We start from the raw sequence: 20,020 nt of genomic DNA, 5'->3' as shown, positions 1-20,020 counted from the left end.
TACTAAAAAAGGGGGCTGACCCGGTGACTAGGTCCTGCCTATGGGTGGGACCAGGAGGGGGGTGGTTACACCCCTCTCCCCTGCCGGACTTCCCCAGGCCAGGGGCTGGTGTGCCCCTGGAACAGGTTCTGACTGGCCTATGCGTAGTGAGCACCGGGGTGCCACTCAGCAGTCACCTTCCTGAAAAGCCCTGCCTACCCAGGATACACAAAACCATGTCTGGGACGGTGCTAGCACCGCCCCTGACAGGAAACCCTTTGTCCAGGCTCCCCTCACTGGGAGGACTCCCAGCTGCAGGGGGTCAGACTCGTGTCTGTGGTGGCAGCATCCATTTTGTGGAGCTGAGGCTTCAGTTAACTTTAACCGGGGTTCACAGTTACATACATGTCGTGTCCCTCTAGAAGGGTGGAATGCTAACCCCGTCGCCAGAATTGGCGAGGGGTTAGTATTCCAATTCGTATGACACCTTACTCGACATGTTTTGATAAAGCAATACCAAAGTTAGCATTTAACCGCGAGGATTATAATGCACTTAAGAGTATATGGTATGCGTTATCATGGAACAGCTATTAGGACTTGATTCCGCAAGCTGCAGACAGGCTCAGCTCATGCCAGAGCACCATCTCACACGATTCCAAGCACTCTGCCTTCAGGATTGTCAAGGCCTGCCATAGGAGTGACTGATAGGAATCTGTGTGTCCATTTTAGGGTTAGGTATAGGTATACTACACCTACAGCAAAGGGTGATTACACGACTTTGCCCCAGCTGTCATGCAGCCAGTTGTGTCAAATTTAAGAGGCCAGCCAGGGGTGGCATAATACATGCTGCAGCCCCTGGCAGCCCTGGGTACACCCATGCCCTGAGTTACAGGGTCTGATAGGGTGGCCCAGTACCAATTGGAAATGTACCTAGGGTACATGGAATCCATTTTAAAGAGAGAGCAGTAGGCCTGGGGTCCTGATTGGCAGGGTCCCAGGTCGACTATGTCCAAAACCAGCTAAAACACAGGGCAAAAAGTTGGGGCAACCATAGTCAGGATGTACCTTCCTACACCTGCACCTTAGGCCGTTGGCCGGCCCCACATATGTACTTCTTCTATTCTGGTTGCTTAATGATCACGTGCACAGGGTTAGGGTGGGATAAGGGGTGGGCAGTAGTTGGGGACTGGGGGGAGTTCTGGGGGGTTGGTGGGTGGATGTGTGTTCTGAGTTTTTGAAAAATTGCTGTACACGAGGGGTTCGATGCTATGCCGTAAATGTGCCTTTTCATACTCGCTGTTGACAGTCTCCTCCTGATTGTGGAGGGCTGTGCCTGCACTTGCTTGACCCTCTAATAAAAATGGTTTTGAAAAAGAAAAAAAAAGACAGTAGCAAAAGGGGAAATGCAAGCAAATGAATAAATGGAGTGGGTTGCACAGTAAGTCAGTAAAATGTGTGCTCATTTTCTCACTATATAAAAAGTTGACTAATTAAAAAAAAAAGTAAGATAAAATAGTCACACGGGTAAAATTAGTCTTTTTAAAGAGGAATTCAATACTCCGATCTCTATTGTAAAATATTTTATAGTTTAATTTAAGCCTAACTAACATTAAAGAATTTCTCAAAATATTTTTTTTTCCAGTGGCTCGTTTTTTTTTCTTACCCCATAGGAAGCAGCATTGTGCAGTGGAATTAGGCCACCTTTGTCTTGAGCATTCACATCAGCACCGTGTTCTAAAAGATACTCTGCAACCTCCAGGTTGTTGTAACCAGCTACAAGAAAGAGAACATTGTAAATCATGGCTGAACATGTCTAGATTTCATAAAGGGAGCAATGAAAGACCAGAGCAATAATACTCATAACTCACAGTCCTTCCTATACAGGCGCATGCTTTGTTTAGGAGGATTCACTAATGTTGTGGCAACCAGAAATATTTTCAAAACCAATAACACTTCCTCCCTACACGTCAGGAAGATGGGCACACACAAACAAGTTACTCACTTTCGGTAATGCTCTTGCTGGTGGATACTCTAATTGCAGATTCGTCATTCTTTGAACCACCAGGCACCAGACTGGATCCAGAAACTTTAGCCATTGCTCCTGTGCAGGGATAGGTGATGCCAACTGACTTTATGGCTGCTTTTCCTGGCCTCTGAAGTCACAGTCACTAGCCGTATATAGGCGCCACCGCTACGCATTGACGCTCGATTACAAGCAAGCATTAATTACCATTAGACAGAAGCATTAATGACAGCTTAAGATAGTGATAGATTGAAGAAACTTTTTTTTAATTTTAATTTCTTTTCAAAAACCTTTATTGTAGAAAAAAAAATAAGGTACAGTACATCAGTGCAATACGATCGTCAAATTCAATAATCGGTAGTTGCTGACGCAATGTGGCACCTTCCCATACAGGTTTATTGTCATTTATCCAAGAAGGAGTTAACATCGAAACTTAAATCCCAACTGCCTCCCACAAAAGATCATGTATCATACCAAGGTACTCTGGAGACCGATACCCCATATTAAAACAGTAAAGGCTCGACAGGTATGTCCATATATGGAGGTGGCATTCTTCATGACAAGCGAGTATAGTTCAGCCGTGGTACATCAGCATCCTGTGCCTTTGGCAATTAAATTCTCTGGGCAGTCTGAGCCCCTCCGGTGTGTTCAGTGGCAGCACTAACATGGTGGTCCGAAGTGCCTTGACCAGGGAACATCAGTGTGTGTGACAGAATATCAGCGTCCGAGTCAGTGGTCGGTCTGAACATCCCTAGCTGGCGTGTCCCTGTCTCCCTCCGATCTCCCCACCTCCTCCTCCTGCTGCTTCTTGAGAAGGTAATTTGTGAATGGTCCCCAGATATCCTTAGGGCGCGACTTCTGTGGTAGCAATTCTGCATAATTGAGTAGGTGGTCCTGCCATGTGGTCATGGTCAATATCCAAGCCTTAAACTTGGGGGCTTGTCCTCTACCACATTTGCACACTACCTGGCGTTTGACTAGGAGTAGACTCCGGGCCAGAAACTTTTTATGTACAGTCGTGATAGTGTGGGAGAGGACTAGTAGCGCTGCCAGTGAACACAGTGCTATTGCCACCCCTAGCATGTCCGTCAGACCCTCAAAAACCTCCGTCCAGTATTTGCCAATCGCAGGGCAGGTCCACGCCTGGTGGAAAAAATCCGCTCCCTCTCTCCGCAGCGATAGCATCTATTGTCCTCTCGGAGGTGATACTTGTGCAATTTAGTGGGAGTATAGTACGAACGATGTAAAAATCTGAAGTGTACTAGGCGCAACCTAGCATTGCCCGTAACTGTGCATGCGTGCGAACAAATGACCTTCCATTGTTCGTCCATCAGCGGTGTATCCAGATCTCTGTCCCAGTCCGTACACGCTCGTAGTGTGGTAGTCCTTGGCACAGTTTGTGTATGTTTGTAGAGTAGTGACACGACGTGTTGTGGGGCATCTTTCTGCAGGAGAGCATGTAGGAGTTCAAGGGTGTCAGGTTCGTTAGGGAAATTAGGGGTAACTGCGCGCACGTTTTGACGTAGCCTGGTGTATAGGAAGGTGTCCATGACCGTGTGGGGGTGGCCCCCAAAGAATTGGTGTGCAGTGCGGAATTGCCCCTGGATATACAGGTCACCCCAGGTGTTATATATGAGCTTAGTCTGCATTTTCCGCCCTACCTCTTCATAGGGGACCTGTAGTCGTGGGTCACTTTTCAAAGTCATTCGTGGTGAGTACGGGAAAGGGTTCCCCATTGCGGTGGCTAATCGTTTCCACGCTGCCACTGTACAATCTACTTTGGGGGGGTCACGTTCTCTATCACCCACGGCAGTGTAGATATACCCTGGGGCGGTGACTGGCCTCATGTATCCATCTTCCACCACGAGGTGCGCCATATAGGGCTGTGGATGAAACCAGTAAGCAGCGAAGTGACCCTGTGCGCAGTCATAATAACGCTCGAAGTTGGGGACTTCAAATCCCCCTTGATGATACGGCAGCATTAGTGTAGCTAGACTGATTCTCGCCCGCTTCCTGCCCCATATTAGTCGTGTCAGAGCGCACTAAAAAAATCTCGCCCGGGTTGTATGGGATATTAGTGAATAAGTATAGGAGTTTTGGCAGTATCACCATTCTTAATAAGGGAGATGCGGCCTGCCATTGAGAGTGGGAGGCGTATACATTTGGTGATGTCAGTGATTTTATCCAGGGCAGTCCCGTAATTGGCCCTAATCAGGGTATCTCGCTGCCTGGTAATACGGACCCCTAGGTATTTCAATTCTTCAGTTTACCAGACAAGCGGGTAATCTAGCTGGTACGGGAGCGTTTTGTCCGTAAGGGGAAACACAGCAGATTTGCTCCAGTTTATTTGTATTCCAGCAATGCCTCTAAACTTCGTTATTTCGCGCAATATGAGATTTAGTTTTTTTAACGTAGAGTGTCATATCCGCATAGAGCGAGATGAGTAATTGTCTTTCTGGGTAAATTAGCGCCCTACGGTTGTGATGCTGCCTGAGTTTTGCCGCTAATGGTTCAATGGCCAATGCGAATAGAACCGGGGACAGTGGGCAGCCTTGGTGAGTTTCTCTGTTGATGTTGAAGGGGGGGACCTGGACCCGTTCAATAACACCACCGCCGCGGGTTGGTAGTATAGTAGACGTATCCAGTCCAAAAAACTAAAGGGCATTCCCATGTATTCCAACACGCCAAGCAAGTAGTCCCATTCTAGCGAGTCGAAAGCATTTGTGGCGTCCAGTAATTTAGCGGCTGCCTCACAATTGGGATCAATGTCCTGCAGTACTGCATGGTAGCGTGAGCAGGTTGTGGGACGTAGCTCGGTTGGGCACGAACCCCGCCTGGTCTGGTAGAACCAGACGCTCCATCAGGAGATTAAGGGGCGTGGCCAGGACTTTGGCCAAGATCTTAATGTCACTATTTAGCAAAGAAAAGGGCAGATATGAGTCGCATTGGGCGCGGGTTTGCCAGGTTTCAGAAGGGATGTGATCAGGGCCTCTCGCATGGTGCTAGGTAAGCTCCCTTCCTCCAATGCTGCATAGAAGACCTGTTTCAGGATGGGGGCGAGTAGGGGGTCAAAAGTTTTATAAAAGTCAATCGGAAGCCCATCTGATCCAGGGGCCCAGCCTGACTTCGTCGCCATAATGGCCTCCGTAATTTCGTCAAGTTCCAGTTCTAGATTCAGAAATTTTTGTTGAGTTGGCCCTAGCCAGGCTATGGCAGTGTCCCCCAAGTAAGCGTTCAGGTCGACCGGCGTGCCTCTGTGTGAAGTGTAAAGTGTGTTGTAATAATCCCTGAGGGTGCGGAGCTGATCTGGTAGGTTTCTGTGCATGGTGCCCTGGTAGTCTTGTATTTCTGTGACATAATTCTCGAACCTGGGAGGCCAAACAGCCGACGCTAGTGCCTTCCCGGGGCGATCGCCTTCCCTGTAAATGCGAGTAGTGTATGGTTTCCCGTGGAACTTGCATTCCCTGTGTGCGGCCACCTCGTATTCAGTTAGCTTGTCCCGCAGCAGGGCTTTTATCGTGTGATTACGTGGGTCGCGTTCTGTTGCGTGTTCCAGTTCGCGCAGTTCCGATTACAGTTTCCGGAGGTCCCCCCGCAATGATTTAAGGATCCCACCCCCTTTTGCTATGCACCATCCCCGCACTGTGACCTTGAACGCCTCCCATACTGTTGTGACGCTAGACACAGATGTCGGGTTACGTTCAAAGAAATCTCGTATGTCCTGCTCTAATTCGGCCTTAAATGCAGCGTCATGGAGGTGAGAGGGATTTAGTAGCCAGCTCAAATATGGAGAGCAAGCCACGGGCACCTGGAGCTCCACCAAAACCGGGGAATGATCCGAGAATGTGCGGGTCAGGTGTGTCGCCTGCAGCAGCCAATGTGTCATCCCTGCCGTTAGAAAGACAATCTAAGCGCGCCCAGGTGGAGTAAACTGCTGAGTGGTGGGTACCTTGTTTGAGTGTGGGGTGTTTGTATCTCCAGGCGTCTAATAGGCAGTGATCCCTTACTATATACCTTAGCGTTCTCTCTGTGGCCGTGTAGTGCGACGGGAGGGGGTTTGACCGGTCTATTGGTGTGTGTAGTGCCGTATTGAAATCTCCTCCGAGAATGACGTATGTGATGTCTAGTGCTTGTATTTTGCCCCATAACAAGAGTAGTGCATGGGATCATCGACATTAGGGCCATAGTAACTCGCAAAAAGGACATTATGTGAAGGTAGGCACCCCCATACCATGCTAAATCTACCGTCAACACCGGAATCCATTCCCTCCAGTGTAAACTCCACTCCCCGTTTGATTAAAATGGACACTCACCTGGAGTAAGTGGAATAGGAGGCGAAGTTGCGGCATGAGGCCCAACGGGACGCAAATTGAAGAGTGCCCCCGGGTGCTAGGTGTGTCTCTTGTAGAAGAGCAACTGTCACCCAGTGCCTGTCTAAGTAGCTCAGTATTTGTCTTCTCTTCCTGGGGTCACCAAAGGCCTTGGACATTTCAAGAAGCCCCTGTTATGCGTCTGAGTGCTTGTAGGTTACCTGTTGTCGTCATGGCAGTACATGCAGAGTATTACATAATAAAAAGCATTCAATCTTCCCTCAGTACCTGGCAATGTAATGTTCAGAACATAGAATCCCCCACCCACTCCGGCGTCTCCAACTCGCTGGGCATCTTATAGTCTCCCACCCACCTCAACCGCAGTGGAATAGTCCAAGTAGGCCCCATCTTGACCCACAGCGTAACCCGTAGGTAGTACATGTTGATCAGGAAAAAACCACCCACACCAGCACCCCCAACTAGTCCCACCCTTTCTCTTTATCAGAGTAGTTCCCATCGAACAGTCAATCTCAGTGTATCCAGGGGATCGCCCGTCATGGGGGACACTAGGGGCTCGCACCTTGCCCTCTCTTCACCCTTGTTGCTCCCGCCAACCATCACGCCAACTAGGCGAGCAGTGTCGCGGGACGGGGAAGAGTGACCGGGCAGATCATGTCTCTTAGGAAATGTTAGTAATTATAAATCACCAGTTTGTAGTCTGCATGTCGCTGCGCCAGCCATGTGTTCAGCGTGATAGACTTCTGCGCGGCTCTGACGGTCATTCCGGCTGGGACATTGGTGAGGGCGCTCTGGAACTGTCCCGCGCCGCAGCTTCCTCGGACGCCGCCCTGCGCTCTTTCTTAAGGAAATCCTCCACCTGCTAGGGATTAGTGAAGAAATGGTGGTGGCCGCGGTGTGTGATTTTTGGTTTTGCAGGGGTACATCATGGCGTACGGAATCTCTTGCTGCTGGAGTTTTTTCTTCACGTTGATGAACTTCCGTCTGGCTTCCTGTACTGTTTGGGTAAAGTCAGGGAAAAAGGTCTAGGTAGTATTTTCGTAGTAAACCTGACCCTTCTGCTAATCTGAGGACTGTGTCTCTATCTCGATAGTTAAGGAAGCGCACAATGATATGCCAAAGAACCACACCCCAGGGGGGGGGCGGCGGCGTGCGTTCAATGATCTGTGCGCTCTTTCTATTGCCATGTGGGCAGAGAAGGAGTCTCTGCCAAATAGGTCGATGATCAACTTCTCCATGCAGGAGTTTATCCATTTGTAGTACGCGCTCCCTATTCGCCACAGCGCCATCTTCTAGTTCCGATACTCTAGACTCGGCCTCAGTAATCCTGTGATTGTGGTGCTCGAGCTTGTTGACCACCGTGTCCATTCTGGCGTTCATGGCGTCCATTTTGGCATCAATTGATGTCAGGCTCTGCTTCATGCTCAAGAGGAGAGATTTCCAGTCTTCCTCTTGATTGCTCTCGGCTGCGTGGTCAGAGCGTTCCTCTGTTGGGGCATTCTGCGCTCTGCGAGATTCGAACGTAAGTTTTGCTTGTTTTGAGTCGTTCCGCCCCTTATATGTTCGTTGATTTTCTTATCGTACATTACAGTGTTGAGTATTACAAGTGCTCCACCCTTATCAGCCTTTATGCATTTAATTTCTGGATTGTTGGCCAGACTTGTGTATCCTTGTCCTTCTGTGTGATGTTGTTGTGGGACGTTCTGTTCTTGAAGTTGATTTTTGTCAGATCCTTTTTAACTAAGTTCTCAAATAGATCGATACATACATCGAAATTCAGGGCATACCACCACTGATCATGAGGTCAGCACTAATCCTTTTATCCGTGGTTTTCATTATTTAGATCGCCATGTCCTCCACAGAGTCCGGCGAACTGTAAGTTCAGTTTTTTACCACCTTCACTTTCCGAACCCCGAGCACTGATTACCTTCCCCGAGCACAGCCGTTAGATAAACTATCACGTCAGACACCTACTACCCTCACGTTTGGGGTGTTTACACACGACGCATGATACATGAAGTCGCTTGCTTTACCAATTATTTTGGGTTCTACTTACCACGAGCACCATTTCTACCACCTTTACCAGCTGTGTTTACCTAATTTACTGACAGCACGCCGTATCTTTCCTCATTTTCAGTTCTCCTTGATAAAGGGCAAGGATAGCCCGAAATGCATTGGAGTTGTATCTGCTCGAAGCTATCAAATGTACCAATTTGAAATATGAAATTTCATGATATGCAGTAAATATCATCAATATAAAAAATACATACTTTGAAGAGGAAAATAAATAATAAGACTCGGAAGTAATTTTGGAAACTCTGGATTTATTTTCATAAACCCAAGGGAGTGCCTCGCATACAGGGATGCACTGGCAGTTCTAGCGTGCACATTTCTGCAGTTTCACGTATACGCCTAACGGACGGAGGCGTTACCTGTGAGAGCACCCAACCCTCATATGAACAGTATTCATCATTGTTCTAACTATTCAAGTAACTATTAGCTGTGCACCCTCTATTTACTCGATTGGTTTTGGTGATTTACCCATCTCATACGACCACCACAGATTGCCCCAGTTTGGTTGCATAGTGCCAAAAATTAGGACCTCAGTTTTTTCAGAATTGCGTTTGAGACAATGTGTACTCATCCATTTATTTATTTATTGCACTCATGCAATTCTGAAATCGTGGAGCAGGAGAGGCTTGATTTCTATAAGCAGCCACCACTATCTGGGTGTCGTCGGTGTAGGACGTCAGACTAAACCCAAAGTCCCGGATCAGAGGAGCAAGTTCGGAGATATAGACATTGAAAAGAGAAGGGCTTAAGGAAGAGCCCTGTGGTACTCCGCATTGGAGGGTATTACGCTCTGAATGATACCCATCTTTCGATACTGTTAGTCTCCTATCCTTGAGAAAGGAGGACAGCAGGGTTAATGCCCTTCCCCTGACCCCCAAGCTCTCCACCCGCTGCTGGAAGAGTGATCCATGGTATCGAAAGCGGCTGACAGATCGAGGAGTACAAGGGTGGCTGTGCCTCCTCCATCAATCACTGCTCTGATCTCCTCTGTAACCAAAAAAACAACTCAACTGCCAATACTGGAAGTCACTAATTTGTATTTATATCAACCTTTATGAATTAAACATAACGGTCCATTTTTTAATTTCCGACACTAGTTTAATATTTTATTTCATCACTTTTATTGGCATACTGGCCAACACATTCATCCTACTCTCATACATCAAAAACACAAAAACACTTTTTGGCCCTATTGTCAACAATCCATTGTCGGTCCATGTAGATGGTATTCGAATTTCAAGATTCTCACTTTTTATTTAGTCAAAGTAATCCTTTAGGAACAGAACCAAGTTCTCAAAACACAAAACTCCCTTTGTATTCAAGTTGAGAAACGACAAAAGGCACCAAACCAGGTGGACGCGTTTCGAACCCCCTATTGCGGGGTTCTCTTCAGGACCGACAGTATCTTAATTGCATGGAGTACAATCCTTAAATGCAGGTAACACTGAGGCGACACAGGACAAAAGACCCTCTCCTTAGATTTGCAGATGTGTTTCGCGTCTGAGTATGGCAGTAGTCAATACACAGGTTTTCTTAGTTGACAGCGGCAATGAATTTCTTGCTGAACGTCCTTTCCTTCGTTCCGTCGCTCCTCCTCCAGACTGTCGGTCCTGAATGAGAGTAGGATGAATGTGTTGGCCAGAATGCAAGTTGGATGGGTTGGAAATTTGTAATCACATTGTACATTGAAGTTTTGCCGTGTAAAATTGTAATGTTTTATATGTATAGTTGTTTGTAAATGCACATAAAAAAAGTTGAATCATTGATGAACTAATAATGTTCCACTAGTGATGAAATAAAATATTAAACTAGTGACGGAAATTAAAAAACGGACCGTTGTGTTTAATTCATAAAGGTTGATATAAATACAAATTAGTGACTTCCTACCTGGATTCCTCGCCACACCACGGACCTCCGCTCATTCTGAAACCTGCCTGCTGAGCCGCTGCTGCTCGCCGGACCCGCTGCGCGGGTCCCACTTCGCGGACTCTAGCAGCTGTTGGTAATTTGCCTGGGGCTTGTTGGGACACCGGCAGGGCTGCGAGGGTAGAGCGGGTGGACTCTAAGTTCCAGGAGTCCCCGCGCGCCCGTTGTCAGCTGGGCTCCTCTCCCTGCCGGCCACGCCTCCAACACAGCAGCACTTAATCGCCTCCAGCCCACACAGCAGTGGATAACCTACCTGGATTCCTCGCCACACCACGGACCTCCGCTCATTCTGAAACCTGCCTGCTGAGCCGCTGCTGCTCGCCGGACCCGCTGCGCGGGTCCCGCTTCGCGGACTCTAGCAGCTGTTGGTAATTTGCCTGGGGCTTGTTGGGACACCGGCAGGGCTGCGAGGGTAGAGCGGGTGGACTCTAAGTTCCAGGAGTCCCCGCGCGCCCGTTGTCAGCTGGGCTCCTCTCCCTGCCGGCCACGCCCCCTAGGTCTTTCTGTTCATCTTTAAAAAGAGCAGTCTTTCCCGCAGCGCGGGAGCGCGCGGGAGGGCGCCGAGAGAAGCCCGGGACAAGGGCGGGACCATCTGTGGCCGTCCGGGGCCGCAGGAGGCCGGGCTGGGCCAGGATATTTTCATCTTACTCGCAGTAAGCAGTGACTTTGCTCGTTGACATTTGGGATTGTTAGCATTGTATTTGAGTCGTTATTCCAACCCCCATATTCCGTTTTTCCTGTTAACATGAGCCACTCTGCTCCTCCAGGTGTTAGTGTCTCTGTCTTGGGTCCCCTTGATAAATTCTTCAAGAAATCTGCCAAGGAGGTCGATATGGACCTGCTTCTGGCCGAAAGGAGAGCTGAGCGTAGACGCTCAATTGAGCAGCTAAAGAGTATTCCACTGCCAGCCCTTAATCTTACTAAGGATCTCCCAGCCCAAGGTTTGAGCGTTATTGACGCTGACACGACTGATCTCAATCTCACCCCTAGCATATTTAGGTTCCCTGCTATCTCCCCGCCTTGTAGTAGTGCTACTAGTGGAGGTCAGCTGATCTGTCCCCCTATTAACCACTCTAGTATAATTGAAATAAAGATCCCTGAGTCACATAGTAGGGAAGTAGATCCATCCCCTATGCGGCCCATCTTGACTCTGGGTTGTATAGTCCCAGGAGAGACTATGCCGGAGGCGAATGGCCTATCGCCAGGACGCTCGTCCAACATAGCTCTAGGGGTGGTTCACTCCCCTCCAAGGAAGAAGAGGCGTAAAGGGGGGGTAAAAAGGAAAGGACGTAGTCGCCACATCCCACCTCCACCGAAACCCATCACAAATAGTGCGTTGGGCCCACCCCCTACAGCAGAGTCCCGCCCCACTGTCGCTGGTGAGCATGCAGTCCCCGACGTAGTAACTTCTGAGTCAGTGTCCCTAGGGGTTAATGAAGCGACTCTTGACATCATGGGGAAACTTATTAAATCTTATATGCTTCCTCTGCTGGAACGTGTAAGGGTTATGGGCGAAAAATTGGATCGCCTTGTGGCGTCCTTTGAATCGTCTCATACCTCAGGCTTAGATAAGATCAAAGGCCCCCCCAGTAACCCTGCAAGCTTACCTCATGCTGCAGGTGCATTAACCAAAGCCACTAGTCATTCTTCCTCCACTACCACCAAAACACTCACTTCCAATTCCACCAAATCTGTTTCCATACCAAGCAAAGCACCGTTAGTGGTTGCGAAATCCTCATCATTACAACCTCCTGCGGCAGCTACCCCTAGCGTGGCAACTACTAAACCATTGGCCAAGAGGGCAGTACCAGCAAAAAAGAATGGGATGGGCAAATCTGCTGATGCAAATTGTAAACAGAAGAAACTTTTACCTCCGAAAAGAAATGTAGACCTGCCGCCCGATTCTCTAAACTTTGTTATTGTCATGACAGGTGTGCCACCATTACAGGAAGGGGACAGGGAAAATGACGATAGTTTAAAAAATAAAGTCATCTTCTGGTTAAAAACAAACAGACCCCTTCCTCCGAACCTTAATGGGGACATCGTCACGGTTAGAAGATGTCAGTGGGTTGGGGTGCGCCCTAAGGACATTGAGGGGGATATTGTCATTATCAATTTTAGAGACCATAGGGTTGTATCCCACCTCACTGACTGGTATGTGGGGAACAATGAGGGTGGGATTTCCACAAGGAATCTAGGTTACTTCTACCCCGAAACCTTGACTAACCCACTTAAAAGTCAGCCTGGTGGTTCTATTAAATCCAAAAAAAAACCCAAATGGTCCAACTTCACATCAAGCTTCCATGTTCCCCACTTCAACCCCGAAGCTCTATATCGCTCGTACATCCAATCCACCTATAACTGTCCTCCTCAAACGCTGGGCTGGGCTAAGCCATATATCCAGCCTTCTGGTCCTCCGACATCCCTGGGAATGCCTTTTTTTTTAATAACCCCCCGTACCCCTTGATCCCCCCTACACCAGTTTTTACACAGGCACTGCAGCCCCCCAGCTTATTTCCAGCCTTTTCTAATCTCAACAGGCCCCCCCATCCTAAAGATTTGTGGAACATCCCACTGAGAAACTTATACGATCCTCTTTCAGGGCTGTCGTCTAATGATTGACAAACTAGTGAGAAAAGCAACGACGCCCAGTCTAATTCTCATGTGGGAGTGGTTCCGTGTATTCGCCCACGCAATGTTGTAAGTGTTAAAGTTCCAGTCGTGGGTTGTGAGGAAGGTAACCCTGTTCACCCAACTGGGTGGGTCACTTCTCCTCCGTCTCATGACATTCTGCCCTCTTTTGTTGCTTCTGCTACAGGCTCACTTTCAGTACAGGCATTACAGGTTGGGGTTTGTAGGATGCCAATTGAAGGGGTTCCTGCTGAGGTTTCCCCATCTATAGTAAGTTTCCAACAATCCGGTGAATCCTCTTTCGTAGAGGTTATTGTCCCGGGTGCACAAGTCCCTCTTAAGGGTACCACGCTGGGTTGCTGGAATGTGGCGGGTATAGATTCCTGCATATGTATACCTGAATGGGCTGACTTCATCAGACAAGGTGACGTCTGGTCCTTTCAGGAGACATGGTCAACTCTTCCGGTTTATCTCCCAGGTTATCTGAGTTTTAACAAACCCGCAGTTAGAGGTCATAGAGGCAGGGCCATGGGGGGTCTTACTGTCTGGGTGCGCCAATCAGTAGGAGTCTCTGTTAAAGAAATTTATATCGACTGCCCTGATATCCTCATTGTTAGCCTGAAGCTCAATAGTGGGTTGGTTATTCTGTTGTTTAATGTGTATGCCAGAGGAACACCGGGTGGTCGTGTATCAACTACCCTAACACTCTTAGATGAATTTCTTGGCTCCTCACAGCAAGAGGGTCATGTGGTGGTTACGGGAGATTTCAATACTTGTTTCGAACCACTAAGCGGGGAGGATGGGATGTTAACGGAGGCCGAGGACTCGACATGGGGAATTCCACAACTAGAGCTATCTCCGATTACTAAATGGTCCCAAAGTGCCACTTTCATCAAAGGCCTATGTCTGAATTGGGGACTGCGAGCCCTTAACGGTCGTACTAGATCGGACAGAATGGGCAATCCAACATTCTTTAATGGAAGATTTAGTAGTCGCATCGACTACATTTTAGTCGATGTAACTATGTGGCCCCTAGTCTCGGATATGTTAATTAGACCTCGGCCCGAAAGCGATCACGAACCTCTCCTAGCAGAACTGAAGGATTTCAGTTTTGCTGGGCCCTCTGTGCACCCCTCCAATGTTGTACAAGAGGCCATGGTATTAACAAATGATATGAGGAGGGTTCGGTGGCCAAAGGTTGCCGTGGACGTGAATGCACGCACCAAAATAAGAGCCCTGGTTTCTGACTCCCTAAGATTATTTGAGCAATGTGATGACTCGAACCAAATATCTCTTAAAATTTCCGACATCCATGCCAGTTTGTTCGCATCCCTTAAGACCTTATTTATTAAAATAGTTGCAAAAAAGGGCACAGGAAAGCCGAGGAAGTCCGCGAACTGGTTTGATGATGAGTGTGGCACATCTCATTCAAACCTGTTCAAAGCTCTAAAATCTAGGAACCCAGCCCTAATTAAATCTTCCAGGAAGGCCTACAATATAGCTAAGAGGCGAGCTAAAGCCGCCTGGGATGAAGAACGCTGGGCTCTCCTTGTTGAGGCCTGTGGCTCTAGGAATCTCACGCACTTTTGGCACCTCCTTAAATGGGGTAAGTCCCTGGATGATCGTCCTAGCCCTGCTTCTGTCGACCAACAAAAATGGGTGTCCCATTTCGAGGAACAGTTCAGGTGCCTCAGGGAAGGGGAAACACCCATTGGCTGGCCGCTGTCCTTTGACACCCTTGTGTTTTCGGCCAAAGAGGTTGAAAACGTCCTGAACACCATCCCCAGGGGCAAAGCGCCCGGCCCGGATTGTATTCCTGCGGATATTTTTCAACAGGATCAAGACCTATGGGTACCCTATCTACTGCACCTGGCAAACACGCTGGCCAGGGGAGCAAAGGTGCCTGTTTCTTGGGCGGGTGCCGAGATTTTGCCCATCTTCAAGAAGGGTGATCGGTCGGTTCCTTCTAACTACCGGCCGATCAGCCTTATTGATGCTGTCCAAAAGATAGTGTCACGACTTGTCCTATCCAGGGTCCAGGCCTGGATTGAGGAATATAATATTCTTACCCCTCTCCAAGCAGGGTTTAGACCCCATGTAAGTACCCTGGATCAGGCTTTTCGGTTTATGTTACTACACTGGAAGACGGTCACTCTGGGCAAAGGTAACCTCTTTGCGGCTTTCGTAGACCTTCGGTCTGCGTTTGATCTTGTTCCGAGGGTTGGGCTCTGGAACTGCCTTCTGGAAATGGGTATGCCTCCCTCTCTGGTTCGTATCATTGTTAACCTTCATGCTGAGACCTACGCCTTTGTTAGATGGGGCAAACCTGGTGAGGTGACTAATAAGTTTCCTGTGTTGAAAGGTGTCAGACAGGGATGTGTTTTGGCACCAACCCTGTTCTCCCTATACATAAATAGAGTCACCAAGTACTTTGAGGGATGTCCCACAGATGCTCCTAGTTTGGCTGGCATGAAAATCCCCCTGCTCATGTTCGCTGACGACACTCCTGATTTCGAGAACCAGACAGGGATTACAGCTAGCACTGTCGAGGTTTGAGAGTTTCTGTAGTGAGCATGAGCTGGAGGTGAACGTTGCCAAGACCAAATTTATGGTCATGAGGGGACACAAACAGGTCAAGGCTAGGGTCACTATGGGGAATTCCCCCTTAGAGCAGACCAAGCATTTTACCTATTTGGGTGTTTCATTTAGCGACACACTAAACTGGTCCCACCAGATCGAGCTCCTGACCCTGAAACACCAACAGTTGGGTGGAGCTTTGATCAAGGAACATAAAAGCTCATTTACCAAACCTATGTCACCGCTGATGAAGATCTATGGTGGGAAGGTTTTATCAGCGGTGCTATACGGTGCAGAGCTATGGGGTGGAAGCAACTTGGATTCCTTGAAACACGCCAAAAACAAGTTCCTAAGGATGGCAATTGGTCGGCCACAATCGACACCTTTAATCCCCCTTCTATACGATCTGGGGTGTCACTCGGTGGTCGATTGTGCTAGATATCGACCGATCTCATTCTGGCGACGCATGTGGACAACCCCAGACCTGCACCACTATGCTGAAGCCTGTCTGGAGTTAAAAAACTCTCCGGGAGCCTTAAAAATCGGATGGTTCAGAGATCTCAAGGCTACTCTTCTATCTATGGGCCTCACTGAGTTGTGGTTGTCGCCTGAGACAGCCACATTTCCATCTAAAAATGAGCTCAAAAAATGTTATTGGGCCTGGGTGATGCTCAATACTTTTTCAAAAACAAGCCCAAGTAGTCTTTCAGGTTTATTTTTGGTACACAAAGATCTACCCAGGTTAGAAAAATTCTGGGAAACCATTACCAAACCTCTGGACCGAAAACTTTTTTTTCAATTCAGATGTGGCACACTCCCTATTGGGGACTTCACCAATAAGTGGGGAAAAGCTAGTCTGGGGCTTTGCGCAAACTGTCAAGGTTTTGGGGAAAGTATATCTCACTTTTTGTTTGTGTGCCCCCTATACTCTGCCCCCAGATCTAAGTGGCTCAAACCAGTTTGTAGTCAACTAGGCACTCGCTCGTCTGCTGAGGCCCTGAGATTGTTAAAAACTAATCTGGATCCGCTCATTGTTGTGGGGGTTGCCAAGTTCCTTGGCTGGGCCTGGGTTATCAGAAGCAGGTTTATTAAACTAAATTAGCAGAGACTGTTTTATCTTGTATTACTGTGGTAACCGGTATCTGCAACTCTTTTAAACTTTTATATATTTCTGCATGAAGTTATTCGATGTCAATGATTTAATACTGATTTTATATATGTTATTGTGTATTTTGTATTTATGTCTTTTATGATGAATTAATCGAATAAAGACTTCTTGAACTTGACTTCCAGTACTGGCAGTTGAGTTGTTTTTTGGTTACTTTGGGCTTAGCCTTACTGCGTTAGAGCCACAACCCTGTGTTGTTGTTCCTGATCTCCTCTGTGGCTTTAATGAGTGCCGCTTCCGTACTATGCTCGTGAAGGAAGCCAAACTGGGAGTGATGGAGCAGATTATTATCACAAATAAATTGGGATAGTTGAGTATTCATGATTTTTTCGATTATTTTGGCCGACAGCGACAACCAAGCTATAGGGCGATAGTTGTTCGGGTTAGTCCCATCCAGATTGTTTCTTTTTTTTTAGCAGTGGAAGGATGGAGGAATCTTTCCACCTGGAAGGGAAATTCCCAGAGTTAAACATAGAATTGAAGATTTCTGCGAGTCCAAGGCACACCACTTCTGCTATTTCTTTCAGAAACGCCGGCGGGCATGGGTCAGAAGGAGATCCAGACTTTGCTTCTCTTATATATTTTTCCACTGCTTCTGATGATGCAGGGGAGAACCTGAGAAGGGTGTTATTTTTTAACTCTGAGCTTGTCCGTCGAATGGTGGACTGAAGTATCCTCAAAGACCTTAAAAATGTCCAGAACTTTGGCTTTAAAGGCTGCTGCAATATTGTGACAAAACTTTTGGTAGCCCTTAATCCCTGTGTTCTTGGGTACGGTTAGATTATTTACTACTGCAAATAATTCTTTAGAGGAGTTTTTTGCTTTCTCAATCTGTTTAGTAAAGAAGTCCTTTTTTTCTGATATCAGTAGGTTATTATATTGTGTTAGGGCAGTTCTATTACGAGTCTCTTTCGGGTGTGTGGTAATTCGCTCTCCAACACCTTTCTAGTCTACAGCACTTTTGCTTTTCCTTCCGACGTGTCTCAGAGAACCAGGGGGCAGAAGGGGTACTCCTATTCCCTGAGAATTTTTTTGTAGGCACCGAGGCCTTAACTGCGTCGTTCAGCCATTCAGTTTCATTGGTGACAACTAACTCTGGGTGATGATTTAATAGTGGTCGTGAGTCCTGCAAATGCGTTCCGAGGGTCGTTTTACCTACTTTATTTCACTTTAGGTAGGTAGAGGGAGGGGGCTTAGTGGTCTCTTCGTGCCCGCCAGTGGTGACTGGGAGGTTGAACTTAACTTACGAATGATCTGACCATGTCAGAGGAAGGTTTTTTTCTTTTAGTGCAAGTCCTTGGGCCGAGGTAAAGATGCAGTCTAGTGTATGCCCAGCCTCATGGGTGGGGGTCTGTACTAGGTGAGCAAAGCCTATGACTCCCAATGTGTCTAGTAGTGCACCAGTCTCCCGGTTATCCTCATCTTCAAGGTAAAAATGTAAGTCTCCGAGGATGGTGGATTTATCGTTTAAAAGAGTTGGTTTTAGAAGACTATCTAGATTAAGAGTAAAAGTGTTTCTAGCGCCTGGAGGACTGTACAATAAAATGCCTCTGAAGGTCGACCTGGAGTGGAGTTCAAGGGCAAAGTGAAGAGCCTCATGAGAGGGCGTGGAAGTAGGATGGAAAGTTGCTGTGAACTGCTCCCTAAAAATAATTGCTACTCCACTCCCACGTTTTATTGCCCTGTCGACCCTGATAGCCCGAAATACAGTAGGGGTTGCAGTGAAAAAGTCTGGGTCAGAGTAGCATCTGCCCAGGTTTCTGTAATAAAAAGTATGTCTAAAACAATACTGGAGATCATGTGTGCAATCTCGTACTTGCACTTTGCCAGGGACCTGACATTTGCAAGGCTCCAGTGAATATTTACACTCTGAGTGGTTGGATGAGTAGTAGCTATGGGGAAGTGGGGGAGACTGGAATGCTTTAATCATCCGTGGTTGCAGGAGTGGACAGTCTCCCTTCTCACCACCAGGGATTAAAAAACAACAGTTATCCTTGGATTTGTTAAGGAGGAGTAGATCTCTTGAAGTGTATCTGAGTATATGGGAATTCAAACGACCAGGGGTTGTTGTCCGTGTGCCACGCAGTAGTAGCTACCCTGGCGGAATTGTACCACAAGTTCTCAGAAGGCTGCTCCTTAGCTATTGCATAGCAGATCTTAATGCAAAGTACAATTCATTGAGTAATGTTTCTCTTCTGCATTGCCTTGCCTTTTTTTGCTACTGTGAATATGAAAAATAGTTGATCGTCCACCCGGTGGTCCTTGGTACAATCGATGTAAAGTGACAGAGCTCTTTTCGGATGCAGACAGTGGAGCCTCTCCTCTCCCTTAGAAGGACGAATTGGATCAAAATATTTGGTCAATGTGATGTCTTGGCCGATGTGAAAAGGGGGCACGAGTCCGAAGAATCAGTTTGCTGAGGTAGAACCTGGTGTACGGAGAGTTAACTGAAAAAGCTTGAAGCTCATTGGCACTCCTAGCTCATGTAATGACCACTAAGAAAAGTTAAGAGTCACATTCTCAACAGACAGCTATGTAGGGGCTTGAATTGGGAGCCAATGAGAAACGTTGGGACCAAACTAAGGTCTCATTGGGGCATGGTGTAAAGAGTAGGAGGGAACAAATGTTGCAAACCCTTAAGAAAACGTGTCACAACAGGTGACTTAAATAGTGAGGGCTAATACAGCAACCGCAAAAAAGTCGAGACCGTCAAAAGATAACCTATAATGGTGCCAAAGGCAAGGTCTTGCTGGGCAGAAAGGCTTTCAATGCCAGTCAGATCACATGGAACTCCAACAGGTGTGGAGTCTGGATTCCACCAGAGACCAGAGTTCAATGAGCTCCATCTATCCCAAATGGCCTCCCCAACCAATATGTGATGTGTCACCACTGTCAATTCCGGATGGGGACGGTAGACGGGTCTGCTGCCGGTCCAATCGAGATTCGTCAACCACCAGTGCACATCTTTTGCAGTCTGCCACCAAAATCTGGACCAGGCTGGAGAGATTCCTTCAGTGTTGAGCACACTAGGACATCAAGCCCTGACTATGCCATCGAGTGTGCTTTGCTAGCAGTATGCAGGAGCCTATCAGCTCCAGTAGCTCAGAGTCAGTCTGCCCAAAATCCAGGATGCATGTCAAAACATTGGGATCCTGGCCCGAACGTCAAGGACTCTCCGGTCCAGAAGGAACTGTACTGTGCCCAGAATGGCTCAGATGAAAGGGGAGTGCCTGAAAGGGATTCAGGTGTGACTTCAGCACGTTGCTAGGGAACCTCAGCAAGTGCAGAAGATTTGCTGTAGTCTGGAGTAGGGTG

General features: G+C 47.7%; 1 protein-coding gene across 1 annotated transcript in view; it reads right to left on the bottom strand.

Annotated features, from left to right (window-relative positions):
- TNKS (tankyrase) overlaps window positions 1-20,020 on the bottom strand; it is a 700,580-nt gene that overhangs the window by 245,689 nt on the left and 434,871 nt on the right. Inside the window, exon 18 of the mRNA XM_086961923.1 lies at window positions 1,643-1,752. Coding sequence (XP_086818049.1) covers window positions 1,643-1,752 — 110 coding nt within the window. The remainder of the gene's footprint in view (window positions 1-1,642; window positions 1,753-20,020) is intronic.

Source organism: Lissotriton vulgaris, chromosome 3_1 (assembly GCF_964263255.1).
Source record: "Lissotriton vulgaris chromosome 3_1, aLisVul1.2, whole genome shotgun sequence".
NCBI lineage: Eukaryota > Metazoa > Chordata > Amphibia > Caudata > Salamandridae > Lissotriton > Lissotriton vulgaris.
The sequence above is the reverse complement of the archived record's forward strand: the minus strand, read 5'-3'. Positions and strand labels throughout refer to the sequence as shown.